At 40.7% G+C, this 27,588-nt stretch overlaps 4 protein-coding genes across 9 annotated transcripts in view; 2 read left to right on the top strand and 2 right to left on the bottom strand.

Annotated features, from left to right (window-relative positions):
- Positions 1–6,584, bottom strand: part of LOC138184890 (protein bric-a-brac 1) — a 222,559-nt gene extending 215,975 nt beyond the window's left edge. The window contains exons 1-2 of the mRNA XM_069123310.1: positions 6,442–6,584; positions 5,655–5,694 (exon numbers count right to left, since the gene is read on the bottom strand). The gene's annotated coding sequence lies outside the window, so the exon portion shown is untranslated. The remainder of the gene's footprint in view (positions 1–5,654; positions 5,695–6,441) is intronic.
- A 613-nt stretch (positions 6,585–7,197) lies between these two features.
- metro (membrane palmitoylated protein 7-like protein metro) lies at positions 7,198–13,632 on the top strand. Of its 4 annotated transcripts, none has more exons than XM_069123342.1 (11): positions 7,198–7,764; positions 8,330–8,616; positions 8,686–8,817; positions 9,468–9,494; positions 10,248–10,415; positions 10,564–10,635; positions 10,787–10,911; positions 10,984–11,108; positions 11,721–11,897; positions 12,042–12,385; positions 12,470–13,632. In XM_069123342.1, exons 1-11 carry the CDS (start codon positions 7,722–7,724, stop codon positions 12,644–12,646), a joined length of 1,677 nt encoding a protein of 558 aa, XP_068979443.1. In that variant the 5' UTR covers positions 7,198–7,721; the 3' UTR covers positions 12,647–13,632. The 4 variants fall into 4 exon arrangements, with proteins under 4 accessions (XP_068979443.1, XP_068979425.1, XP_068979452.1 ...); XM_069123324.1 differs by having other exon boundaries at positions 11,595–11,897; XM_069123351.1 differs by lacking the exon at positions 9,468–9,494 and having other exon boundaries at positions 7,199–7,764.
- Positions 13,633–14,704: 1,072 nt separating this feature from the next.
- On the top strand, positions 14,705–23,999 carry LOC138187154 (uncharacterized). 2 transcript variants are annotated; one of them, XM_069128062.1, is made up of 10 exons: positions 14,705–15,139; positions 16,666–16,915; positions 18,269–18,557; positions 18,793–19,218; positions 19,749–19,939; positions 21,575–21,704; positions 22,361–22,501; positions 22,588–22,772; positions 22,857–23,080; positions 23,167–23,999. In XM_069128062.1, the coding sequence occupies exons 2-10, from the start codon at positions 16,757–16,759 to the stop codon at positions 23,288–23,290; spliced, it is 1,869 nt and encodes a 622-aa protein (XP_068984163.1). In that variant the 5' UTR covers positions 14,705–15,139; positions 16,666–16,756; the 3' UTR covers positions 23,291–23,999. The 2 variants fall into 2 exon arrangements, with proteins under 2 accessions (XP_068984163.1, XP_068985000.1); XM_069128899.1 differs by having other exon boundaries at positions 14,710–15,139; positions 16,763–16,915.
- On the bottom strand, positions 23,987–26,747 carry wus (TM2 and DnaJ domain-containing protein wurst). 2 transcript variants are annotated; one of them, XM_069130108.1, is made up of 6 exons: positions 26,356–26,747; positions 25,974–26,285; positions 25,652–25,799; positions 24,982–25,346; positions 24,799–24,906; positions 23,987–24,743 (listed from the first exon to the last, which is right to left on the bottom strand). In XM_069130108.1, exons 2-6 carry the CDS (start codon positions 26,277–26,279, stop codon positions 24,537–24,539), a joined length of 1,134 nt encoding a protein of 377 aa, XP_068986209.1. In that variant the 5' UTR covers positions 26,280–26,285; positions 26,356–26,747; the 3' UTR covers positions 23,987–24,536. The 2 variants fall into 2 exon arrangements, with proteins under 2 accessions (XP_068986209.1, XP_068987001.1); XM_069130900.1 differs by having other exon boundaries at positions 25,974–26,272.
- Between the last annotated feature and the right edge of the window lie 841 nt (positions 26,748–27,588).

Here is a 27,588-nt window from a genome sequence, read left to right as displayed (position 1 = left end):
GACTCGAAGAAGGTCGCTAGGTGGCAAATAAAACTCGCCTACTTTTCCAACAATATCACTGATCGCCAAATGGCTAGGTTTCCACGTCAAACGAGGGGATAGTTACCCTTAAAGTATTCCAAATGTATTTTTGGGTCGTTGTCGGTAATTGTTTACAGATAAAATATAATACTCCTCAGATATTGTTGAAGTTTTAGGATTTTGTCAATATCAATCCTAATGACAAAATCCGCAATCACTTAGTTGTCAACCTAATAATTATTCTTTTTATTAGGATGAATTTTACAATCAATTCTCATTGAGAATTATAAGTAAAACCTAATAATTACTTCAAGGGAAACTCTACATCTTTTATTTTGTATATCCGTGACCTGGAGACCACTGTTACAAAGCGAATAGAATTTAGTGAAACAAAAAGTTGGAAATAAACAGAGGTACATATTACTGTGCCGTGGAATATAAATTTTGTTTTGGATTACAACGTCTAGAAACATAAGAGCTGTAAGTAGATTTCTATCGCTGTTTCTTACAGCCTTCAGCTAGAGCTACAAGGTTCACTTTTTGGTAATGTCCTTTGCTATAAATATATGAACGTGGTGCGAATCAACCTCTTCTTGGTGCCTCTTCCTCTATTGTATTGTAAGAGTGAGAATCTGGATCATCATACACTATACTTATACTCCTTTCAATATATTTTTCTATTATTAGGTTGTCCGAAAAATTTCTTTCGTTTTGTAAGGAGATGATATACGTACGATGTCTTTTGTTTTATATTAGTTTATTGAATTATGCGCGCACATAATAATAGAAATATAACGAAATGAATCATATCTAATTCAATAAAATAATATAAAAGAGAAAATTGTTCTTCCTCTATTATCATCTTATGAAACGAAAGAAACTTTTCGGACAACTTAATACAAATTCATTCTATCGTTCCTCTATCAGTTAACCTCAACAAATATAAATAGACGAACGCGCTGCCTAGGACAGTGGAATAGTCGAGTAGTTAAAGAGTAGAAGAGTTGAATTGTTATAGGAGTTTTAAGCGGCATACACTGCCTCTGTACTTGTACTTATAGTGATTTTGATATAATTGACTATTACAATTTATCACTCGTCTCTTTGTTAAATAAACCAAAACGTTTAACACTTAACGCTCCAAGTGTGCCTCTCAAGCACCATCGATGTGCGGTGCTCTACTCCAAATGTATTTTTGAGTCGTTATCGATAATTGTTTACAAATAAAAAATAATACTCCTCAATGAGTTACAAGCGATCAGTAAAGACAGTCAGATCTGAACCTGTTTTATCGTAAACCCATCTATTTGAATTATGTCGAGAAGAAAAATGAATTATCTTTGTGGGGAAAATATAGATAGTGACGATGACAATTTTGATTTTCGTATCTATAATGATGTAGCTGTTGACTTGGATAGCAGTTATAGTGAGAGCAGTGACAGTGATATTCTTGTTACTGGAAGAAGAAGAAAAATAAGAAAACTTTCATCAAGTGAGGAAAGTGCAGATGATGGAGAACCATAGGAAGAAAATCTAAGCAAAAGTATTTGTAACTTAAGATCTTCTGAATGGCAGGAAATTTTTAACGAATATATCATTCCACAACGATATGAATTTTCGACTGGTAGAAAAACTCCTGGTCCGCGGGTACACGACTTATGCGAACCTATTCAGTACTTTCAATTATTTTTTACTAATGCCGAAAGGGAAAAAGAAAAAGTGCCTTGTTTGTTCACCAAAAGCAAGTAACGCGGTAAAAAACAAACAATTTTCTACTGTGAGACCTGTGAACGCAAACCCGGTTTGCATCCCAATGAATGTTTTCAAAAATTCCACACAATACTCGATTATAATTAATATAAATATTCTAATCAAAATTATATTACTTCTCAGATGAATAAAGATCGTTTTCAATAACTTCGATATTATTATTTACATCATTGTAGCATTTCAAATCTGACGCTTAAAAACTTGCAAGTTGCAGTTGCTGGTGGATATTCACAATAAAAAATTAAGGGTTGACATTAGGTTGTCCGAAAAGTGTCTTTCGTTTCAAAAGGTGATAATAGATGAACAACAATTTCCCTTGTACATTATCTCAATCCATTTCGTTCTATTTCTATTATTATGTTCCTGCAAATTCAATAAACAAATACAAAACCAAAAACATTCCGCGTCTATTATTTCCTCATAAAACAAACGAAACTTTTCAACCTAATATAATATCGTTATTGATTGTAGCAGATCACGGTGGATGCTAAGAAGGAGAAAAACTACAAACGACGCATCGGTATCATCGAGGGATGATGAGGCGAACGAAGGGCGAACAGGCGCGACCAGAGCTCGTTCTACGTTATGTTACACAGCGACATATCCGAGCGCGACGATTCTAACGCGTGACAGAGAAAAACGAAACGGCAAGCGGAGGAGGAGGAAGAAGCGGAACGGACACGGGACTGTCGGCACGACAGCAAGCAAGACAGGCGAGAGAGTGCGAGCGAAACGGTGAAAGGATAGTACAGAGGGAGGATGGGCAGACAGGCGAGAAAGAGAGGGTGCGAACGCGTTGCATCTCGAGCGTCGGCAGGTTATCCGGGGGCGAGGGTGGCACCACGGGCATTAAATATACACGCTGATTTGTCGTCCGCGGATTGTCACCTCTGATAGCTTTCATTTTGTTGTATATCGGTGGCGGGCGCGCTCGCCCCGCACGCGCTCCGCGCTTTTCCACGTAATTCGGCCCGCTTGATTGACTTTTGAGCTGGCCTTTATGGCGATATTCGTTGCGCCAACGAATGCGCCAGCGCTCGAATCCGTTCCCCATCCCACCTCCTCCTCCCCCTTCCCGCCTCCCTAAACGTCTCTAGTAGATTTATCGGACAGCGAACGCGTGTCCTGGCGATTTTTCGTTCGGTCCGGTCATAGCCCGTCATCGAAACCGTGACGCCTGCCCGTCTACCTTTTCGTCGCGCGATCACAGCCGGAGGCGGCGCGCGGTTCCCGCCAACGCGCGACGTCCTTCTTCCGACAGGTTTTCAAGCGTTTCGAACGCTCGTGTCAACCGTGTGAACGCGACCGACCGAAGGACACGCGCCAATTGCCGCGGATTGACGCGTTTCCATCGTGTCGTAACGTCTAATTTTTGGCAAGTTGAACGGGTTCGATGGCGGAGATCGCTGGATACGAACGCTGGTTGCGACTCGTCCAACGAGATCGTCGCCGGCGACGGCGGACTTTGTTCGCGGTCGCTGCACCGGTTCTTGCCAATCGCGAACGCCTCTGCGCTGTTTTATCAACATCGTCCACCTATCTTTCAATAATCGGTAATCGCGATCGCGTATTTGTTTAAAGTGGCAGGAATTCCGCTGGTATTGTCCGGCGGCGAAAACAAGGCTCGCGCTGGCCGCGCGCCGCTTGTATTCCGAGCACGACTGGTTGCGTCGCGCGGAGAATAAACGTCTTTCTTCGTTTCGTAGAAATTCTGCCCTCTGCGAGCGTAAATGTCACATTTGTCGCGAGAGATCGATCGGCGATCGCGTCATTTCCATCCTATCCGACGTCGTTCGCTGAATTCTCCGCTTCCTTTCAACCTAATCGCCTCGTTCGCGTAACCGTAGTAGCTTCAAATCCCCCGCAACTTGTTTGAACTGGCGATTCCGTCGTTGAGACGAACAAGAGCAGGACGTAAGACTCCTTCGTATCTACATGTGGCTCGTTCCAGTCGAACGTTCAGAGACGATAAAACGAGAAAGAGAGAGAAAGAAAGAGAGAGAGAGAGAGAGAGAGAGGCAGAAGTTTCGGTGATCGCGGTGCTCCCGCGAAGAAAGTAGAATCGAAACGAGGGCAACGAGGGAGGAGGACAGAAACGGAGAACGACACAAAAGGGTTCTCCAGGTCTCGCGATAACGTTACGCGGCGGTTATTGGAAATAGTCTGGTCGATCTACCCCACCGTGAAATACACACAGCTCGGCGAGCCTACGTCATACCTTGGCGTATGTACATTATTCATAGCCATCGGTGAAAAGGGCGCCAGCCGCATTACGTATGCCACGGGTTATTATGCCCTCTAAATGTTTAATGTGTTTGCCTTCCTTCTCTCCGGCCACCAACGTGGCTTTATGTTTTACTAACTAAATTACTATTTTTTTCTTTTTTTTTTATTATTAGTTCTTCGGCGTTTACGTTGGTTCGGTCGATTCGTCGTCCCTCTCTTACCGTCTCTGCCGTCTTCTCGCTCTCTCCATCTCGTTCTCCTTCCTCTTTCGATAACCTCCACCTTATTCGATAATCTCCCTCTACTTTCTCGCACGTGCCGACTTCTCTGGATATCGTAAATTTTTATACGCCGCCCCTCGAATATTTAATCGTCGTCTTCTGTTTGCTCTCGTTGCACCGTAATTTGCGTTAAACGTTCCATCTAAGAATATCGCGCGGATGGCGGAATGGTCTGCTCGGCGGATAACTCTAGTCGGTTTGGTGCAGTTCGAGCGCTCAATGGCGGAGAGGGAGGGAAGAGTTGTCGTGAGCGAGCGTGGCGCGTGAACGAAAATGCTTTCGAAAAAGCAAGCGATTCCGCGAGCGTGGCAAGAAGCGTGCTTGTTTACAGGATTAATATCCGACGAGCGTTCCTTGAGCCGGAGGATGCGGGACGAAGGATGGACGAGGTCGTTAAAACCGCGAGTGCTAAAACGCGCAACATGGAAACGCGAAACCCGCTGCAAACTTTGGAATTTACTGCTCGACATATTGGCTGCGAAAGCACACGAAATTAAGGCTAGTAAAACACTTTCCTGACATCTCTTGCACCCCTTGCCCTACCCCCTCCCTACCTACCCCACGGATACTCTACCTCCCTCGCAACCCTCTCTCCGACTACGGCTTGACATTCGACATTCAACTTTCCAACGCATTACATATGACTTGCCAACGATATGCTACACGGTAACTTTTCTCGTCGATTCGTCCGCTTTCGACAACCGCCTAACGTGCTTTTCTTCTCCACGCTCGATTCGCCGATCCGCCAATTCTTTACTCTCTTTCTTATTTTCGACGATTCTTTGTAACTTCGCGACGTTTCTTTTTACGAATGTTAAGTATTCTTCCCAGACAAAGTTAGATTAACAGCGCGTCGTTACTTGTGTCGTTAGTCGATATCCTGTTACTTGTCAAAGACGAGACTAACCAGGTTTTCGATCTTCAACCGTATTTGAATTTTGTCATTCTACTACGCTTTCTATACTAATTCTAGAGTAAATCACGGATATCTGTTGTATTTACACACTGGAGATATCCCTGCGAAACTTTCGACTTCTTTTTCGAATCGATTAGATTCGATAGACGGTTTTACGTTTTGTACCGTTCGACGTTTTTTCTCGAAATTTGCGTAAAAATCACGTATAGTGGAATGCGTTAGAGAGTAACTACTATCGCCACCTGTCGTCTCAAATAATAATTGCAATTTCAACGGCAGCCGATAATGCAGGTAACCGGCTAGTGTTTCCTATCGACCATCGTGTATCTTTGTACAAATTAATTGCGTTTTAAAATATACATACATACATATATAATAGCAAATGAAAAATAATAGGGAAAAAATGGGTAAAAATAAGAACGAAAAATCAAGGAACTTACCGGAACGATGAATGAAAATAAACAAGGGATACAGAAGTAACTGTAACAAATGAAAAAAAGTGATTCAAATAAAATATAAATGGCAACGTGGATGTGTTTTAATAAATACAACATATTAAATTGTTGTATACAACTTTCTTTATTACCAACATATTTCGTGTAACTATTTACACATCGTATTGGGAAATAATATTATCGATAAAAACATATTTAATTGACGTGATATACAATTTATTTCTGCAAAGAGTATGTTTCAAATTAACTCGAAACTGGTTGCAGTTGGCGGCTTCAATGAACGTTACCGAAAATTGTTAAAACTTGGTTTTAGTCTATCCAAAAATATTTACAAATTCTCGAATACGTCTTCGTTTATAATACGCTCGTAAATCTACTACAGATTAGGATCGAAATGTACAAACGTATCGACCAGAATTCAGAAATAACCATCTATCGCTAGGGAATCGAGAATAAATTGGTCATCGTCAAATTTGGAAAGATCGAGTTTATGCACAATTCGCGGTACGCAACCACTTGTGGATCGTAGCCACGAGAGATACATGTGTAAACGTCAGCGAACGCGGTTTCGTTGCACCCGCTGCAAACCGATAAACTTTCGACGTTAACGAATATCATCGTGCAACGATGCTTGAAAACAAATACTGAATCGAACGATCTTAAATGGTTGTGAATTTTTATAGAAATTTCGACCAAAATCCGTGTGTCAACGCCATGTCAAATTTTTAACTAGTGTTACTTGCGTAAAGTAAAAGGAAATCAACGATCTTACCAAAACTTTTCAAAGAGAGGATTACAGACTGTTTATAATAATCTTCGATGAAAATTTCACAAGGGAAACACGACACAAAATTCACAAAATATTCCGAAGCTAGCGGCGAGATGTTTCGTGTGGACAACTGCATGTATACACAGTTGACGGTGCTGCCGCTTTCGGTACGACGCCAACCATCAGAAACAAATTTACGACCGCGCTTTTTCGAATCGTCTTACGAATATTTCTATCGAAACTCGATACTATAAATTATAAACGATCGTGTTGTAATTATTGTTCCTCTCAATTGCGTACAACAGCTTTTATAATAACTTGTTTTATAAAAACTTGTTACATTCGTCTTTTTCATTTATTTACTACATCAAGACGGCACCCGTTTTATGTAACTCTTATGTGATAAAACGTTAAAAGTAGAAAATAACTCGTTGGCTAAGATAGAGCGGTTAGGATATTTTCTACGTAGCCTCTTCCCTCTCCGCCTCCCTCACCCTATTTCGCTCTTTATGCTTTATCTTTTGTCTCTTTTGTGAACATTGTGACGAAGAAGCGAAGAAACTGAAAAGGAAAGGACTAATAAGGGAAGAATGGAAAAAATAATCGAGAAAAACCGATGAATGTGAGAAAAACGTAGAAGCAATATCTCGAAAAACAAAGTATGTACTTGGAAAAACAGGGATGGTGAGGTAGATGCGAAGTACAATGTATAAATGGAAGGGCGAGGGAGAGGGAGAACCTCTAGGTCGGACGGTGGAAGAAACAGTGCTGCCTTTAAAGATGGCCACCCGACGCAACGCGCCGTGTCGCGTCTATGTCGAAAAATGATCGAAAACCCTTATCGAATTACGAATACTGACTAAATCGAATCGTACGGTGATAAGAAAGACGTTTGGTACGATCGTTCGGTGACTGTCGGGAAAGATGTTTGGTGTTGCAGAGTGTTTGGTTAATTGAAAACCGAAAGGTGACAAGATGCGAGACGAACGGATCAGTCTAGCGGTGGTAGTCATCCTACCCCGTGTCGAGTGACAGTGGCTTACGTAACGATTATTCTCGCTATGATAACGATACTCCAGCCGCGAATGCGAAACAAGAAACTGTTTTACCGGGTTATTCGCGGCGCTGCGCACCAATCCGCTAGAAATACGCATCGCGGCTGACCTGATTACTTATTCTCTGTCGTTCTGATATCGTACCACGCGACTGTTCGAGTATATACACCCTGTTACCTTCTAATCCAGCACGCTGGAAAATAATATTGGATCGCGTTTTGATAAATTATGACAGCGGCGCTCGTCATGGAAAACACAAATTGGGATTCTGGTGAGTAGACTACTTTACGTGTGCTTTGCCACGATCTGCCTGTCCTTTCGTTTATAGTTTATATCGTTCTCCCTTTTCAGTCTTTAAACATTGTCTTCTAGAATGTCATAAATTACAATAAACACAATAATATTTGCGATTTCGGGATATACAACTTCACCGGCTTGATAAACGCGATATTTGGGAAAAATAGAATCGTACCGTTTTTGTACCGTTTGCACTACGTCTATTTTTACCTGGCAGCAACTTCTTCGACAAAATGTCCGAGTTGACTTGCTGCTGTGTTATTAAAACGGTAGATTATCGCATGAAGGCGTTTGCAGAAAATTCATTGATCGATCGGAGAATACACGTCTTGTAAATTCGATACTTCCAGAAAAATATCGAAATACATAGATATAGATACTGGTTGAAAGATCGTGGCGCGATTTCACGAAAGGAACATCTAAACGTGACATTTTTTGCGCAGGCCCTCATATTTGAATTTTGCAATCTCTCTATGTCACATCAATAGAAACCTTGCCGGTATTCGTTGAACGATCGTTGTTTCTTTTTTCTTTTTCAGCGTTATCCAAGCTGCTGAATTCTCTACAGGAGAGCAAAAGTGAAATACCAAGTTGTACCGACGAGGAATTCGGATTCTTGAGCGAATTGTTGCAATCGAAGGAATTGAACGCTTTAGTGAATGTTCATAATAAAATTTTGAACAATGTCAAGGACGACAAATTTTTTCCTGTACTCTCCAATTCCATGGATATCGACATCGAAGTTCTCGATCTGTTATCAACAAAAACGCACATTTCCAAGGACTGCAAGGAACTTTTCCATTTGCTTCAAAAACCACACATACAGGTAGCGTACTCGCGGTGATTAAAAAAGCAGTATAGTCAACCGAAAAGAAATCGAGATATTTTGTCATAGGGCTTGTTGTGCGCTCATGACGCGGTCGCACAGAAAGACTATTATCCCCGATTACCGGAGATTCCTCTGGAAGTCGACGAAGACGAAGAGACGGTCAAGATCGTACAGTTGGTGAAATCGAACGAACCTCTGGTACGTCAGATAGGTCGCACGTGTTCCATGTTTAATGTTTATATTAAAGTTTTTTGCTCAATTAACACGATAAGAAAAGAGGAAAGCTTGATAACGTAGTTCAAATTGATACTCATATCTAATGGAAAGAGGTTGTGTGTCTCTATATATAGACATACGTATAATTATACAATATATATGTATAATATTTTGTATATATTATACATATAACTATATTCCTCATTCTCAGTTTCCACATACCGGTACAGGGTGACACATCGTAATATTTTCCCACGAATATCTTTCACGCTATTTGTTACTTCGGGTAGACGTGCAGTCTATCTCAAGACGATTTCCATCCTCGTAATACGTTTGTCCTCCAAGAAGGATAGTTCTGTTTTCTCGAAAGTTACCTTGTATTTACGCGAAAGTACTATAATGGGTCACTGCCTGTGTATGCAGAAAACAAAGAATGAGTAAGAACATAACTGTTTTGAAGTAATTACAACAATTTGCATGGGACTTGATCTTGATTAATCCTTTGTATCGACTTAGATACCTCGTGTTCCTGTAACAAGTATCGTAGTATCGAATACGTATCGCTCGCGCGATATTCAATACAGTTTCTTAAGTAATCACGTGTTTCTTTCATCGTCAAACTTGCTTCGAAGTGTGGCGCCGGCGTTGAACCGATCGTGGTAAGTCGACTTCAAGCCGAAACATGTACAGGCCTGTAATGCGTTCCATGCGTATCTAGCGATACGCAAAACGATTTCGTAGTGTTTCGTTTAATCCTGTTTCTTTCGTTTCAACTTATCAGACATCTAGTCGCTAGAAAAATGTTTATTTTCTGACTCTGCGATTTCCCCTCTACACCGAAGTGAACAGAGCTCGTGTAAAACTAGGCTGTAAATAGAACGCTGTTCATTTCCTTACACACAATTTATTAATTTTGCTTATACCTTACTTTATACACCGTGCGTCCGTTTTAATCCTTGTTGATTTATGTTTTTTTGTTTGTTATTTTTGCTTGTGAATAAAACAATTTCTCTATCATAACAACTGTACCTTGTGTTATTGTCCCGCATGTCCTTGTGTTGAATGTGGAAAATCTCTCGAGATAAAATTCAACGATACGGTGCGTAGCATACCGTTGAAAGATTAATCTGTATTTTTGCATTTCCACGATCGTGAACGATCTTCCGCTGTCGATTTATCTCGAGATATTTAAAAGACGCAGAGCGTAGCCGTTGAATAACGCTTGAAACGCAGTCATGTACAAGGAACGTACAACGTTATAAGCGTCGACTGCTTCGATCGAATGTGTGTTTATGCCTTCGCGATGAATTCTCTTTGTTTTTATTTATTTTTTTTTAAGAAAAACGAAGGCACTACCTAACACGCTCACCTCGCAACCGCAATCAAAATATTAGTTTACACGTTGACAATAGGGGGCGACCATAAAAACATGCGAGGTCACCGGCAAGATCGTGATAGCGAGAATAATGCATGGCGGTGCGGCCGATAGATCCGGCCTCATTCACGTTGGCGACGAAGTTTGCGAGGTCAACGGCATCAGCGTCGAGGGAAAGACTCCGAATTGTGTTCTTAAAATATTGGTAGGTCGCAGCTTCTATTTTATTCTCGCGACGTGTACTACTTTGCCGATCGATCTGTACGCTGCAGATTCCTGATCGAGATTTATCGCTCTTACCATTTATATCGCACGTAAGATACATATATGTATAACGTCATGTTCTCTTTCAGCAAAATTCAGAGGGTACGATTACTTTTAAGATAGTGCCTGCCGATAGTAAAGGGGGAATTCGCGAGAGCAAGGTACGTCCTAAAATGCTAGGTTATTCGATCGATAATCGATTCTGGTCAAATAAGAAGGAATTTCTAACCGGCGATTTCCTCTTCTAATATCGTTTAATATAGTTGCTGACAATTTTATGTGCATTTAATATCGTTATGACTATTTTAATAGGTACGAGTTAGAGCGCACTTTTCGTATAAAGCTGCCGAAGATCCGTACATACCTTGCAAGGAGGCTGGACTAGATTTTTCGAAGAACGACGTTCTCCACATCGTCAGTCAGGATGATGCTTATTGGTAGGACTGGAATTCTCATTTGACCATGCAGTCGATACGTAGTACATTTAAATTACTTTTTATTGAAATTAGGTGGCAAGCTAGACGAGAGGGTGACCGAAATATGAGAGCTGGCTTGATCCCCAGCAGAGCCTTACAAGAAACACGAATTATACTTGAGAGGCAACAAAAAGAGAAGACCGACGACGACAATATAAGTAAGTGATAGCGTTTGCAACAGAGTATAGATAAAATACAACGCTTTAAAATACGATACTGTCCTTGTTTCCAAAACGCGATCGGATCACGTCATCGATTGCCGATTGTGATCCATGTAAACGCAGTGCAATTGATGAAAGCGTTTCGGAAATTCTGACGTACGCTGAGCTACGATCGCCATCGTAATTTCATTTCATAATCTCTGTCATCTTATTTGCAATCTTTGATCTCATCGTCGCGTCTGAAAGTTAAATCTTATTTTGTTACATCGTAATTAAGACACACGCCATCTGTTAGCAACACGTGTTTGGTAACCACGTACGATGTAAGATGGAGAAAGAACTCGAGACGAGGATAGATTGCAATCTATCGTAGTAGAGCGTTAAATAAGAATCGTCGCCTCTAACACGGAAACAACCCATGATGAATTGATCTCGGCTGCTCTTCTTAACGAATGTTGGCCTGACGACCTAACCGTCGGTTAGGCTTGTGTTCTGTTCCAGTGCCTTTGCCCGCATTGTGCCCCCGTCCCAGTACCTCTTTACACGCCTCGTCAACAAAGTGCAACTTGCAGGGAGTAAAAACTAAAAAAATCATGTATGACGCTGCAGAGAACGACGATTTCGACCGGGAAGAAATACTGACCTATGAAGAGGTCGCAAAGCTCTATCCGAGACCGGGCCACTACCGGCCGGTGGTTCTGATCGGGCCACCGGGTGTAGGCAGGAACGAGCTGAAGAGACGGCTTATAGCCACCGATCCCGATAAGTACAAGACACCTGTTCCTTGTAAGTTTCCATTCAGCTTCTCCATTATACCCACACGTTTCTTGCTTTCCTCGTTTTAAAAGTAACTTTACTCAGTAAACAATCAAGTAGCGTTACTTACTTTAATCGTTCGTTCTTTGATGAAATTCTCGTGACTGGCTTCAGATACCTCGAGACCACGGAAACCAGGTGAAATCAACGGTGTAGAGTATCATTTTGTTACTCGAAAAAAGATGGAAGAATATATCGAATTTGGCAAGCTTATAGAATACGGCGAGTATAAAGGCAACTTGTACGGTACCAGTTCCGAGAGCGTTAGCTCGTTGATAAACGCCGGATACGTGTGTCTATTGAATTCTCACTATCAAGCCCTGAAGATGCTTCGAACTCCGCAGACAAAACCATATGTGATATATATAAAGCCGCCAAAGTTCGAGATATTGAAAGAAACGAGGAACGATGTTAGAGCAAGATCGACTTTCGACGAAAGCAACTCTCGGGGCTTCACGGTAAACCAAAAAATCTTATTGGCAATCGTGTGCGTCCTACGTTTTCACCGAATCAACATAAGATGATCGTTCTATCGTTTGCAGGACGAGGAATTTCACGAAATCTTGTATAACGCTGCGAGAATCGAATTCCTTTACAATCATCTGTTCGACGAAGTGATCGTAAATGCAGACCTCTCAATGGCGTTCGAACAACTGGTGAACGCTGTTCATCGAGTCGAGTCGGAACCGCTTTGGGTACCTGCTTCGTGGGTTCAATAAATTTCGCTTCAATCGATGGTTCACGGAGAAACAGAAGAAATCCTTGGGAACGTTGCACGTTCGATACCACGACGTTCGGCGGATGTCTTTCTCCAAATTTTCCAAGCTGTACTTTTTTAGCGAAGCGCGTCCCCTTCTTCCTCCTCTTCTATAGTATTTCGAATTGACGCGTATTCTCCATGAGACTAATATCGATGCCTTTTTGCCCTTAGATATTTATATACGTGTTTGATACGCGTCGATAGTTGTGAAACTCGGCTCGTATTGTTTATTACATTGTTTTCTCTCTCCTTTTTCGATCCGGGAATATTACTTGTTCTTCGAATTATACGTACGTATAGATATATGTAGATACACGTCAACCGGTACGTAGCACGTAACTGGAAAGGAGAAAGTCGTTCATATTTTTGCAGCGATCTCGTTTTTAAGCGTTCGAATTAATCATTTTTCCACCTTGTTTTCTAACGTATCATCGGGCACGATGCGCGATCCTAGAATTTTTACTGCCACGAATCGAAAGCATCTCGCGGCGAAGGAGGAAGCATTCCTACGGGGAAATTTAAAAGAAGGCTATTGAAGAGAGAAATGGGTGAAACAGTGTTAAAGTTATTATGTAATTTTGGGATCAACGATTATAAATGGTAAACCTCACTGTGACGAGTCGAAAAATTCCTTCGAAATTTGGTAAATCGAAACTTTGAAATGTTAAGCAATTGTTGCCACCACTCGTGACCTTTGATCCCAGTTGTTGTTGATTATTGCCAAATAAGTATCGTATACCTAGAACACGATGAGAATCACCTTAAAGTTTTATTGTATTTTCCACCTGATCAGCATTGCCACGATATTGCTATTTTTTTCATAATTAAAGGGCTGCCAGAGCATGAGCAAGATTTATGCACGCTATACTCTACTGGCGTTGCATCAAATAGTTCATCCTCGATGTAAACTCTATATGTTATCGAAATACAGCATTACACTTTCAAGTACGTAGTATTGTCTTTTCCCGATTTTTCACCATTTCCAAGACCATTTTGCGCGTATCTTTCGGTCGATGATGTAACGATGACGTAATATATGTATATTAGCTTGCCTGTTTTATGCGACAGACAAAAATCAGAGTACCTTTGTGGGAGATGGCTTTGTCTTTAAAATAAAGAGTTATGGCATCTGTCCGGTAAGGAACAACGAAAACAAGAACTCTAGTATCGACATTAAAATCCAGCAAAAATCTACGAAATGACGAATTAGGACGCAAACTACGCTGAATAAATTGCATGCGGATAATTCCTTTCTTTTCATCGATAAGACGCGGCGTCACGAATATGCAGTCACAAACGCTCTCCTTTTTGCGCATCGTACTATATAAGTTGTTTTTAAAATGCTGTTTGTTCGTTGGCCATCAGTATCGCCGGTCAATAGCATAATCCTCTTATGAATATTTATTGATATGCAAACTTTTGCGTTTTCGCGCACCGATCTCTGTCGATTCCTGTTTTTCAGCGCGCCTCGATGTATTGGGTTGGCAACTAAGTGAATGCGGATTTTGTTATTACCGTCTAATGACAAAATCCGCAATCACTTAGTTGCCAACCCAATACCTGTCTATAATCTAAAAAATATTAAGACGAAATGTTTTTATCTGGACATTTTAGTACGTATTGCTAGTTAAACGATTATTTTACATTCGTAGGAAGATATTTGAAAGTGAGCGCGCGCGCGCGCGCCTCAACCGGAAAACATCGGTTCGCGACAAACCATTTTGGAATTATATCCGTGTAGTACGTAAGGTTTACCGCGAGTCGCCAAACTTCTTATATAGGATATCGTAAATACTATTTTTGGCAGTCTTGGTTTTCTAATTGAACTTGAATCATCTGAAGTTGCGAACACGTGTGTGCGTCCCATCGGATGGCCGCGCGTTACCGTACGTACGAAAATAGATCGAACGATGAGCTAGGAAACTTTCAACGGACTTTTTTTCGTTTCATCTTGAAAATTTTGCAGCCAGTAACGCTCGGAAGTGACGACTAATTAATGAGAGACAGGGAAATATTTGGCAAACATTATTTCACAATTGGTCCATTATATTTCGTTGATTATTCATCGAGGAGTAACACCTGGCCTAAATCCGCGGCTGCGCGGATCAGGCAACGTGCGATACGACTGCCGTGATACTTTCAGGGTGAGGGTGTGAATTAAACTTTGGCCCAGTATCCAATTAACCCTTATGCGAACAGATTAGTTTGAAAAGTTGCTCGATGGGATTAACGGCGCCGCGGATTATCGTTCTTCTTGTACTTTCCATACGCGATCGACCACTACAAACGCGATACTACTCCACGTTCGCCGAACTTTTTCCAAGAAGATGTGCAAATATTTTCCACGGAGTTTAATAGCGAAGACAAGGTATACGGCGAGGGGCTTGAATTTCAAACAGCGAGAAGATCTCCGTTGCTTATATCGTAAATCGATAAGCACGGATGAACACAGGTAGGTGAATATTATTTGAAACGGTTCTTAAAATGGCACAGAGAACTAGTAAATTCGCTGTTATAAGAGCGACGTTAGATAACGCAAGATATAGCGCAGCTGAATGTATTCTTCTCTTACCATCGATAGATACGATAAAAAATTGGAGTATATGAGAATTCGGGAAATCGAAGTTTACAGATTTGTACAGGATTTACCGATCGTACGTTAGAGTTCTCCTGGTTTTTGTAAACAGATACTGAAGTTATTCGCCGCGAAATAGCTCGCCTATTTGCTGCACTTCGTCGCGGACCAAAGATCGGTTAACAAATCACAGTTGCGATATTAAGCGAGAAATTTATCGAATGTCGGCAGTTTGATGTCGACCTGGTTTAAAATTAAACCGAAGCCGGTCAGTAGAATATGGAAAAGAATGTTGTTGCGTAGAAAGGAAAACCGATGCATGTAAGCGATACGTTAAGACTTGCACAGGAGAGTTGACAAAGGTTCGTTAGCGAGGTCATTATCGTCTTCGAAATGTGTCAATGACACAATGTCGCGCGTGAATTATCAACGAAACATGATCATAATTTTTGATTATGTCGCGTGCATGCTGTCGACGTTAACAACCTTCGTCCGTTTGCCGAGTTCTCCTATGAATTTTCATTAATCAAGCGTTGCACATATTTAGAAAGTTCGATCTTCAACACAGCTGTTTATGAAAACCACTTAGCTGTTTCTAAAATATCTGATAGGTAGGTCGTAGTCGGACGGAGTGTTTCGTTTCACGAATCTTCTGAAATCTTTCGATGAGATGGGCTTGTGTCGCTCTAACATTTATGTGTTATATTTTCGTCGGCGAGATTAAATTACCGAAACTGGCAAGCAACGATCGTTACTCGCCGGTGTATTTTGTTCTAATTAGTATGCATTTTCTTATCGTTGTTAGGCATTCACCTGGATCGTGGTATAAAAAAATCGGCTGAATTATTAACATGCAGGCCAGATACGGGCCGTAAATATTCCCTCGATACCATTCCATTTTTCCGATACTTTGTACGTAAAAAAGCCTTGTAATCTGGTACTTGTGCTAAAATAACTTGACCGCCATATGCGCTCTTTCAAACGGCAGATAGGGCAATAATTTTGTAAAATCGATAAACAGTTCGGAGCCGAGCGATTTTTCGACCATCGGATAATCGATAGATTCTCGTGCATAAGAGAATTCAAAATATTGGCTTAACGCCAGAGGCGACGACGATAAGCCTGTCGGGTAAATGTAACGCCGCCAAAATAAGCACGCGGTCTCCTAGCAAAAGAACCAGCGTACACGACTGCGAAAAGTTCGCTCAACGAGAGTGTCGCCGCTTGCCCCTCCGATACAATCGACAGGTTTAAACTTACGAATGCCGCTTTCGAAAACGTAAAAAACGAAACTAACGTGTCGACGAATAGTTGAAGTTTCCATACCAGTTCTTCTCGAAAATTGTTTGCTCGTAGCTTTTGAAATGTTCACCTCGTAAATAATATACACGTAAATATAACAGCTTTCAATACGGAGCATCGTAGCGAGATGTTACGTGGAATCAAAGACCATCGATCGACTTGACGTACCTTCATCGATAACCTGCTTTTACGATGCAGCCTATAACGACGATGACAAAGAACGAAGGAAACAGATCGCCAACGAACAACGCGACTTACTCCGCAAGAGTCTGCCTATCCAGTGGAATGAATTGCATGGTCGGAGACACTATGTTTCATCGTATATCCAATATAGGACGGAACGTCAATCAGGTGAGCGGTTTCTCTTTGTCCTTGCTTCCTTTTTTATGTTTCTCCTTGTTCCACGCAATGAAACTCGAGTGCCACCTAGCATAGGTTTCTGGTGTGTCGGTCTATTCGCACGTCTTCGAAAATCAACCGACTGTAATCAGCGATCGACTGATTTACGAGTCGTTTATAAACGATTCGTCTTTTTTTACGCCCGAATCTCGCCAGACGATTTACGCGAGTTTCGTTCCGAGAGTCATCGTTTCGTTTATACTTTTACACGTTGGAAGTGAGCACGAGCGCGACTAAATGCGAAAATATGAAATGCAAACACGTTCGTCCGAGAGATCGCAGCCGGTTAATCGAAGAGAAAAAAAAAGGAGAAGGCGTAATGATGGCCAGAGGCGACAGGTTGACGACATGTGCGCGAACGAACAAAAGTACTACACGCGTATTGCTCTCGCACAGCTCCTTCGATAGTGCGCGTACACGCGTCGACGAGCCACAGACCGACCGACGTAACGACTTAACCGACATATAAATAGCGTTTAGTTGAAACGGACGCGGTAGAACTCGCGTGCACGTCTTACGAGGCGATCCGGAAGGCACGATTCGTTTTTCAAGGAACTTCTCCTACTCCCAGTACTGACACTCGCTGTGCCGTGATCCGCGACACCGTCAGTGATTTCCGAGAGTTTCCGCGGGAACGATCGATTTTCAACACGCCAACTCATTCTCGCCCTCCTTTCTTCCAATGTCGGCTTAAACAGAAACAAAAGTTCTCCATTTTCTCGTAAGTCTTTCAACCTTTCTTATTCTCTCGTTTTCATTCAAACCATTCTCGCACACCAGATTTCTCTTTCGGGAAACAACGCTTTTAATTCTCACCGTCGCGTTAACGAATTTTTTTTCCGCGAGTATCGTTACAACGTTTACGTACGTTCGTACGTGTATTCGCTTGGCGAACGATATTCGTAGTATCCGATGAACTACGAACGTTAAGATGGTAATATTATACCCAAACAAATATCGCCACAATCGCGTCAATGTTACACGAACGTATACGTCCGTATCGACATTGTCGTTGCACATGTCTATGTGCTAGGCACTCGCCTCGTCTCCTCTTCATTTTCTTGTCGTTTTTATTTACCTGTTAGAATGTGCAGCTAGTTAAAATGAGTTTCAATTTCTTTCCTCGATATATCGCACGTACGTGCGTACACTGAATGTTGCATGCTGCGAGCAACGTTCGTGCGGGGTACAAAGACTCGTTTAATGCGCGAATGATCGAAATAGGACGTTGGCCGTATATCGGAAGATCACTGGCAGGCAAACGACGTGCAGACCGCGCGGTTAAAGTTCAATTGTTTGCTAAAGGGCAATACCTGTCCTGTGAACAACTACAGCATCGTCGCATCTAGAGGAGAGCTCGCTCGAAATAACTATGCGGTGAGAGAGACATCGTCGGCGCAGTGCATCGTTGTCAAAAGGAACAAGACGGCCGTGAATGCGGGTAGCGAAACTCGCCCCAAACTTCGGGACGACTTGCTCAAAGAACAGTCCTCGGGCAAACAGTTGTCCAAGGATTTCGCAGGACCCACGGACTTTGGCAAGTCTCAGCGGCCTATTCGCAAATCCTTTTCCGTCCCGGACTATCTCAGAGAAGGTACTTGCATATCTAATCCATCGGATTTTTTATGTTCTATTATCAATCGCATATTCAGATATCTTAATCCGAGTGTTTAAAAAAGTGTTTAGAAACGCGTGTTTCAAACGATCAATGATGCGCGTATAGTTTCGTTTATACGAACGTTCCGCTTGATCCAATCGATAATTCTCGTCTATCGTCATCGAACGCGTACAAAGTGGAGGAAATATTTACGAAATTCCTGTCTTTGCAGGTCTTCCAGCGACGCGGCAAATTGATCGGAGAGGAACCGAGGAGAGCATTTTCAAAAGATCTTCCACTTTCCTGTCGAATCTCGCCCATTCTGCGAATAAATTTAGAGAGAGAAAGCTAAGCGGAAACTATCCCGAAGAGCGCACACTTTGTCCAAATAATCATTGCACCGAGAAAAGCTGTTCGGCCAAGCATCCAACTCTAAGGGGATACTTTTCGATTTTAAGTAGAGTCGCCAACGATCTCGATCCTTTCGAACATTCGTCAGGAGTTCAAACGTTGCCGGTGGAACGGAGGAAGAAAGGCGGCGCGCGCGTCAAGAAATCGGTGTCCTTCAGTTCGGATACGAGTTTCGAAGAGAAACGCGAACCTTACAAAAGAGCCGCCATACACGAGGCTAAGGTCTATCATAAGGGTGTTCTGCAAGGTACGCGTTTATCTCTTCCTTCTCTTCGTCCGATTCGTTTTATTTTCCTCGAATTTGTTTGCATCCGACCGGTACGACTTTCCGATTTTCCAATCTTTAGCAGATACGTTCAAAGTTCGAAGCTCGTTCGTCGTAACCATCGCTGTTTTCTTTGGGAATTCGTCAAAAAGAACGCGCATACACGCGCGATACACTGAATAAACGAAAGGAGAAAACAGAAACGCAGACAATACGACGCGATGAAAAATATACCGGATATACGCAGAATCATCGATTTGTTATCGGAACTCTATCTACTATGTAAATGATTATGTTAACAACTAACTCTCTGTTTAGCACTGATTTCATGAAAATGTTACCGATATTTTCCACTATAGTTTATTACAAATACGTCTGTCGTGGCTGTAAACTATCGAGGCAACGCTTACCCGACAGCCTATTTATTATCTTTTCTATTTTCACATCTTGCGAAACGAGCCGTTTGTACAAGTTTTTCTTACCAGATGTAAAACATTCGACTCGTTTCGCAGATCGTAGCGTGGCCGAGGTGAATATCGTCAGAAAAGTGCCGTCCTCGTGGGAAGTAACGTCCGAGGGCGCATCGGCCCTTCTCAGGGCAGCCAGAGATGCCGACGACGCAGCCCTCGATGAAATCGCTGCCCATGTGCGAAAATTTGGATTCGGAGACATGGACGTCAATATGACTGATAGCAGCGGCAGGGTAAGTTATTAACAATTACTCATCTGTAATAAAAAAAAAAATTCGTCGTATTTGGCTCGTTAACAATTTACAAGAAAAAGTTAGTGAAAAAGATTTCAAGTATTTGAAAAGCTTCAGGATTTCTACGTCTATTTCCAATCGGTTTCGATCACGCTAGTTTGCTAGAAATATTACGAAACAGATGATAATCGTGTAATTAAGTAAACATTTTTTTACCTAGTTACATGCTTCAGCTTTTATCAACGTATCTCGTTGAATTTTGGTTATCGGTAATAACAATGTATTTGCAGAGGCACGATAAAAGTTTTGGCACTTCGTTATCTCGTATATGTTCTTTTCCAAACGGCAAAGACGGGATCATTGATTGAAGGTCGCGGAAAAAAGAGCTTCCTCATTAGATATGTGAGACGTGACGCGTTAGAAAGAAGTGACGCTCGTTGCTCTTAAGCATACGTACATATATGTAAATCGTGCGATTTTTTACGATCTCAAGACATTCAAGTACAATTTAATATACTCAAGTTATGCAGTGCGTTAGATCATAACGAAAATTCAATATTTCCTTCAGTGGGAATTATTCGTAGCGAATAGACAGCAAATGAGAAAATATATCTACACGATGTAAAGCGATACTAAGCTTACGGAACAATAGATTTTTGTCGTAAAGATAGTTTCGAAAAGCAACAGCTTACTTCAGAGGGAACTAGGAACTATAGATGACTTGTAGAGGATTGGGGTTAGGTTAGAATAACGAGAACTTGCTGTTGCAACCCGTCGAATATATTTAAATTAAAATTAAATTAATACGATCGATAAAATTTAATTAAAACGATCGTTGTATCGAGTTGTGATTTCCAATGGCGTGAATCGCGGATTGCTGCTTTTTGTATTCCGTTAGCAAATAATCAAATCGGCCAGTGTTTAACATCGATCTCGATCGCTATATTTTTAAACTTAGATTTTCATATCGATACGTATCAAGTTTCTAGTTACCAAATGTTCAACGTTGACGCGCTATTGCTAGCAAAACGAAGTTTCATATACCACTAAATCGCTACTGTTTTATAAGGAAATATTTTCTGAACGCGCGTGCGGTAAACAGATCGCACTGTTTTCGCCAGCTCGAGGAGCATCGTACGTTCTTTATACGAAAACACGTGCGAGTGCTGCTCCACACAGTGTTTGCCATGGTGACGCACACGAAGTAATAGGTAACGCGTCAACGTCAGTAACCATTTAATAAATTGACTGTTACCGCACAGTTCTTTGTGCGCCTCTCCGAGGCAAAGAATACCGCGAGTAGGACAGTCGCCGGGCAAATCTCATTTTCTTCCGGAAAGAAGAACAGTTTTGCAATCCTTTTTCTAACGTGAATAACGTCGATAAGCACGTTGCGGAAAACGGAAGCCAATATCGGTGAACGTGCGCGATCAGCGAAAAAAGGGAAAGAATGAAAAGTGATAGAACGAGACGTCCGGCACGGCGAGGATGTTCCACGTCTGCGGTTGAAAAGTAAAATACGCGCGTTTGTGATTGTTCGCGCGAGAAAGAATTTTATGTAAACGGCCACTTCGACAAGTTCAACTTATTTTTCGAATAAATTGATCAGTTTCGATTATTTCTTTACGATGTCAGACTGCCATCAGCTACATGGCGGGAAACGGTGCCGCGACAATGTTGGAGCTAGCTCTGTCGTACGAAAGGGTGGACCCGAATACTCCGGACAACGAGGGTAACACGCCTCTACATTTTGCCGCGCAGGCCGGTAAGTAATTTCGTTATACTTTAAAAAACGAGGGAAGGTGGTCGCGAATGCTCGTCGCGGTTTTTTATCGAGACCCACACGATGATATTGGCTCGTACGGGAAAATTCAAATTAATCGGCCCTCGTTCGGCGATTTCTTCCACGAACGAGGATATTCTAAGAAGATAAAATAAAATCTGTTACGCTGAAATCTTTCAAGGACAGCATCCTGTCTGTGCTCTGTACTGTACGTAATCGGAAAAATGCAGCCACGTGGTGGGCATAAATCTTGTAAATTCACAACACTTCTCCCATCGTTAGAAAATCTTCGCTACTATATACATATATACGTGTATATATATATATATATATATATATATATATATATATATATCTACATATAATACAAGTATATACATACATAAACGGACGTCAAATTTTATGCTCGTGATGCCGTAAGCCGTAAGGGTTCCACCGCGTCATCGATACCAGAAATAACCCAGTGTTGGAGTACTTGAAACGCGCGTGGTTTACACTGACGTACGCCGACGGACGTTTCAAGCCAAAACATGGTCGAACGATACGTTACTCGAAATACGCCAACTCTTGCAACGTCGCGAAGGACGCGAGCTTGTTTCGTATTCGACTTAATGACCGTCTCGTTTCGTTTGATCTAGGGCAAACGGAATGTTTGAACATACTGCTGCAGAGGTGTCCGGACATTGAAGTGGACGCGAGAAACGCATCGGGCTTTACTCCGTTGATGAAGGCAGCACTTCAAGGAAGAACCAAATGCGCCAAAATTCTCCTATTCGCCGGTAAACAGAGTCATCTTTCTTCTTTTCTTTTTTTCAAAAGGTGACGGGTTTAGAAAAGAGCATACGGATCGACGTTCGGCTTTCAGGTGCGAATCCGACATTGAGAGACCAAGGGAGAGGATTGAGAGCGGAACAGTGGGCCAGATTTTGTGGAAGGTACGTGTGCGCTGAAGTAATCGAGAGGTTCGCGAGACATCGGCTCCTGGAGAGGTCAACTTCTTGTCGGTGGGGTAGTGAACCTGAACTGGCAGCGAAAGTACTCCAAGGAAAGGTAAAGATACTTCTAACGAAGACGTTTTTTACGATCAAGTAGGAACACCATGGAGGATAGCGAAAAATGTTGGTTAATGTGCAGGTGATGCCCATTCCGACCGCACCCCTGTCGCCACCATCTTCGGGATTCAAGTCGAAGATAAGAAAAGTTTTCCGCACGACATCCGGCCCAGACCGAAGTTTTTCATTGGTCTCTCAATTAACTAGCGCCGCCCTTTGTGCAAGTAGTCCAGCTCTACCAAAATCCAGCCAAGTTCCACCCGTGGTTAAAAGTCTTCTTCGACCTTTAAGCGTTCCACAGTTAAGGTGATGGCTCTGGTTCTTTGCGAATTCCACGTTGCACACATTGCAAATGACAGACGCATTTATTTCTCGTATTCCGACTGTTTCAGGGTGACTCTAGTTTCGCCGCAAGATATTCTTGAACAATCAAAGGACAAGTATGGGCCCAATTTTACAGAAAAGATCGAGAATATAGTTGGAAAGCCTTCGCGATCGAAGAACAAAAACAAATAGATCTGTAAATCTCGTTTGCCAATCATTTTGCGGATAAACGTGCGGATAAAGATCGCAGGCGTCTTCCCTCCTCGAAAAAATACATTTTATTGTATTTTAGATCGTCGTACATCAATAGGATCTTCGATCTTTTTCCACTCATCCACTGGCTACAGTTCCTATCGATCAACGCTCATTCTAATTCTAATACTATCTATACTGTTAAAATCTTACATGACATTCTCGTTTCTATTAGACCAAAATACAAAGTGCAACTTTTTCACCTTGTAAACTTGTTTATAGAAACCGTATTGCGGAAAAGGGATTACTACCTTTTGTAGATTATACGTATACATATATATCTTTCTTCTTACGTTACTTTGAACTTATTTTTGGCTTACGATCTGGGTAAACGTTACCAGAGTTTGGGAACATGTGCGGATAGACAAATTTTTTTTAACTGACTGTCACGAACATCAAAAGATCAACAAGAATTATGTACACTTATTCGTCGAATCGATGGGATAATTTTTAAATGATCTTAAATATTCTTCTATAGAGAGAGAGAGAGAGAGAGAGAGAGAGAGAGAGAAGGAGAGCGATGGAAAGATTCACTTTACGGTTTTTGAATTTATAAGATATAAACGTATCGTAAAGCACAAAGTGACATTTTTTTAATTACGCGATGATCGCCGAAAAAATTTATAAATAAATATATTGAATAAAAAGATTCGTATTATTTGTACGATATTTTTTCACTATTAAGAGCGAAAACAATCTTTCTTATTAAGGAAAATCAATACAGTACAATAAGTACTTACGTAAGTACATATATGTATGTATACAGTATTCGTATTACAAAGATAGAACACATCGTGCAAAATTTTACCTATACATGTACACGTTATGTGTTTCGTATTTGAACGCGTAGTGCCAAATTTTCCGAATCAGCAATGCCTTGGACAAAAGAGCACGCTGCTATAATAAGAGATAACATGGTAGAAGGAAAGCTTTACAACGCAGGTTTGTATAATCAATAAATACGGTTTGTCTCGTCGTACCTCGTCTTATTGTTGGTGGAATATTGTAAAAAATGTATCTTTTAGAATAAACATTTACGAGGCGCGCAACATTTTCTTAATACGACAAACCTTCGTTTATCGCTAATCTACGAAGTATCAAAATAATTGTCACAATAATTTCAGTTGATTTACAACGAATCTTCTCGATCTTGAAGTCAACGTGTACGGTAACGTTAATAAACGGATCATTCGGATTTTCTATTTCGACGTTGTCTGCGATTCTTAGCCTTTGAAAGAATTTCATACGCTTGCTGTATTTCCATAAATTTCTCTTGAGCTTGTCTCCTTTCCTTCTCAGTGCCCTTTATTTTGTCGGGATGATTGTCCCTCGAGAGAGCTCTCCAACGAGACGTTACCTCTGTTTGCGTAGCCGTTTGGGAAAGGCCTAAAATCTACAAAATTTGCATTCAGATGTAGTAGTTACATATAACGAGCTTCGAGGCGTACCTTGTAGGCGTTTATTTCTCCCCGAGGATCTGTGAGATCTATCAGTTGTGCCCATGTTGCCCAAAAGCCTTGATGTACTGCCTGATTCCAGGTTGCTTCAAGACTGGCCTGGAAAATTTCAAATTTTGCAAAACATCCAATGGGTTGCTTCGATTAAGCACGTACTACGTGATTTTAATTAACCTTAAGATCGAGCCATATAGGAGACGTTAAGAAGTGTTGGATAGCTTCCGATAGTTTAATCTCTTCACCCTCGCTGTCGGTGACAACGGCATTAAAGTATAAGAACGATCCTAGTAAAGACACGTAAATTGCGACAGCTATAGTGAGATAAAAAATCCTTTGAACGAAGTGTCTTTTCTTTCTTGGCTTTAATCTCCATTGCTTGCTGAACGTATCGAAGCCTAAACTAGCAGCAACGACCATCAAAAATATCCACATACTGTCGTCTCCGATATAGGATAGCGTTGGATATAATAAATATGCAGAACAAAGAGCAATCCATATCGAACCCTGTTCCCTGCCTATATTCCCAACTATCCAGACACCTGGTTAAATACAATTTAAATACAATTTTAAATACAATTAAAGTGACAGAGAAAAGTTGGTTTGATTAGAAAATCGTTAACTACCAATATAATATAAAATACTCTGTTCGTAAAATTATTTCGTTAGATAATAGAGCATCGGTTTAAACATGTTTCCAATGCGATACTCGCATTCGTAAAAACCTTATCGACTAATTATGCAAAGAAAACAAGGCGAAAAACGTGTGGTGAATGATAAATCGAACGAAATTTAAATACACCGCAATACTTTCATGGTTGATGTAAAAAATATTTCAACCGTTTACCTAAAGCAATGACCAATGGTGTCAGAATTAGTAAATGCCTAAAATTTATTCCAAACACTTCGTCCTCTGGAATCGCATTGCGAAATATTTCCGCCCAAAAATATGCAACCGCATTTTCGGTAGCGAATCGTACTGTCGAGAATGGCGGCTGAAATCAAATGACACGTTGCGTTAATATTATGCTTATACAATCGAAAATTTCTTATGCCTCGACTGTTAACAAAAGTATGCATTCTTTTCTGTCTCTACGATTAACCGTACTTTTGAATGCTTATTCAAAGAATCCCTAAAATCGATCGTCGATCGTTTTTAATGTACCTACCTTGCTATTGTTTCGAACTTTCTGCTTAAAATCATTCAGAAAGTTAGGATGATTATTTGCATCTTGGACATACGAGGGAATCCTATAGATATCTCGAAGCCATCCGAGACCAAGATATCCTCCCAAAGTGCTAAAATATATGAAAGCCTGTGCGTCTCGTTCTAGGTATATGTGATGCGCACCAACTAAACCTCCAAACATCCACAGCACGTACGTCCAAAATACCGACTTTTCTTTTTTCTTTAACTTTTTATTTTTTTCCTCTAAGTGTCCACCATTCTTCAGATCCATTTTTATTCCTTGCATTATAATCTAATTATGCATCGAGTTACACATTATACACGGTTTAACGATTAATACACACCGGTATTAAATAAAATACCTGAGAGTTAGATCCACATTGACGAGCCGGGTAACACTACACTACCGGCTTTGAGTTTCACGATTGCACTAACAGCTACGTGTGTATTATTTGCAACGTATCCTGGTATCATCGGCTATCACATACTTCCTCATTATTCTCGCAACATGAATAGCGAGTATAGTTAAGATAATAGCGATTTTTTACGCATTTACTGTGTCTGCCGATAATTAGTTCAACTTAATTGTTTCTTTTGTAAAAATAAAACAATTGGCTGAAGCGTATTTGTCGATATCGTTTCGAAAAATACCACAGGTGGCTTTACTACACTGATGCGTACCATTTGTAGTTCAACGCTCTGTCAGATATAACGGTACTTTGACAGGACCGTAGCAATGAAAGCAAACCCAAACCTCAAATGGATACAATGCGAATTAGCAATCGTAACAGATGATCGATTGAAATCGATTAGAAATAGAGTGATTACGAATTCAGATACGTACCAATTTGTAATTAATGATTTATTTTCAGAATGATGCAGCTTTGTCGTTTTGTATAAAGTAAATAATAGAAAAACAAATATATAACATATAAATAAAATGTATTTATTAAATTAGATAAGATTCTTATTTATTGCACTTATGTAAAAGGCTCGATTTGATTAAACGAAAGCTTAATGTATCTCCTTTGATAATACATCTTTTTTGTATTTCTCGTAGGTTTCAGGAATATATGTACAATATGTATTTTAATTCATATCAAGAATTCATGATACCAAATGTCTACGGTAAATATTAACAAGGATCGCAAAATAGAATGTAACATATAATTGTACGGTCAACTTTTGATACAGTAAGCTGGAGAGAGAGAATTCCTTTTATTATGTTATCGAACCTTTTATTTATCGACGGATTGAAACAACTTCTTTTACTTAAAAATGAAACAATAAATCAGAGATATTACTTTCGATACTAATTCTGCTTGTTAAATGACATTATACAAATTAAACGAAAATATTTTTTATATATGTTCAGTATATTAAGCATAAGCCTATATAATTTATTCTTTTCTGATTATTTACATGTAAAATACTCATTACGTACTTTCGTAAAATTCCTTTTGTATATGAGTATAACTTAAATAAAACATTTGAAGAAACGGAGTATGTAATTCACGAACATTCATGTTCACAAATAAATTCCATCTTTGAATAAACAAACGTGACCATGACATTGAAATAAAAATCCCTAAGAG

This window comes from Bombus flavifrons, chromosome 1, assembly GCF_040668555.2.
Source record: "Bombus flavifrons isolate JBK064 chromosome 1, iyBomFlav1_principal, whole genome shotgun sequence".
Lineage (NCBI taxonomy): Eukaryota > Metazoa > Arthropoda > Insecta > Hymenoptera > Apidae > Bombus > Bombus flavifrons.
Note: the sequence above shows the minus strand (reverse complement) of the source record. Positions and strands in the feature narration are given on the sequence as shown.

What these genes read in the sequence shown, in the direction of transcription:
- metro (XM_069123324.1), top strand. Translation starts at nt 7,722, where the DNA reads ATGACAGCGGCGCTCGTCATGGAAAACACAAATTGGGATTCTG. An exon ending in GGGGAATTCGCGAGAGCAAG is followed by an intron (nt 10,636 to 10,786) that starts GTACGTCCTAAA and finishes CTATTTTAATAG; the next exon opens with GTACGAGTTAGAGCGCACTT. An exon ending in GCAACTCTCGGGGCTTCACG is followed by an intron (nt 12,386 to 12,469) that starts GTAAACCAAAAA and finishes TATCGTTTGCAG; the next exon opens with GACGAGGAATTTCACGAAAT.
- LOC138187154 (XM_069128062.1), top strand. Translation starts at nt 16,757, where the DNA reads ATGCAGCCTATAACGACGATGACAAAGAACGAAGGAAACAGATCGCCA. An exon ending in ACATTTTGCCGCGCAGGCCG is followed by an intron (nt 21,705 to 22,360) that starts GTAAGTAATTTC and finishes CGTTTGATCTAG; the next exon opens with GGCAAACGGAATGTTTGAAC. An exon ending in CGAAAGTACTCCAAGGAAAG is followed by an intron (nt 22,773 to 22,856) that starts GTAAAGATACTT and finishes GTTAATGTGCAG; the next exon opens with GTGATGCCCATTCCGACCGC.
- wus (XM_069130108.1), bottom strand. Translation starts at nt 26,279, where the DNA reads ATGCAAGGAATAAAAATGGATCTGAAGAATGGTGGACACTTAGAGGAA. An exon ending in AAGTTCGAAACAATAGCAAG is followed by an intron (nt 25,800 to 25,973) that starts GTAGGTACATTA and finishes ATTTGATTTCAG; the next exon opens with CCGCCATTCTCGACAGTACG. An exon ending in ACCATTGGTCATTGCTTTAG is followed by an intron (nt 25,347 to 25,651) that starts GTAAACGGTTGA and finishes GTATTTAACCAG; the next exon opens with GTGTCTGGATAGTTGGGAAT.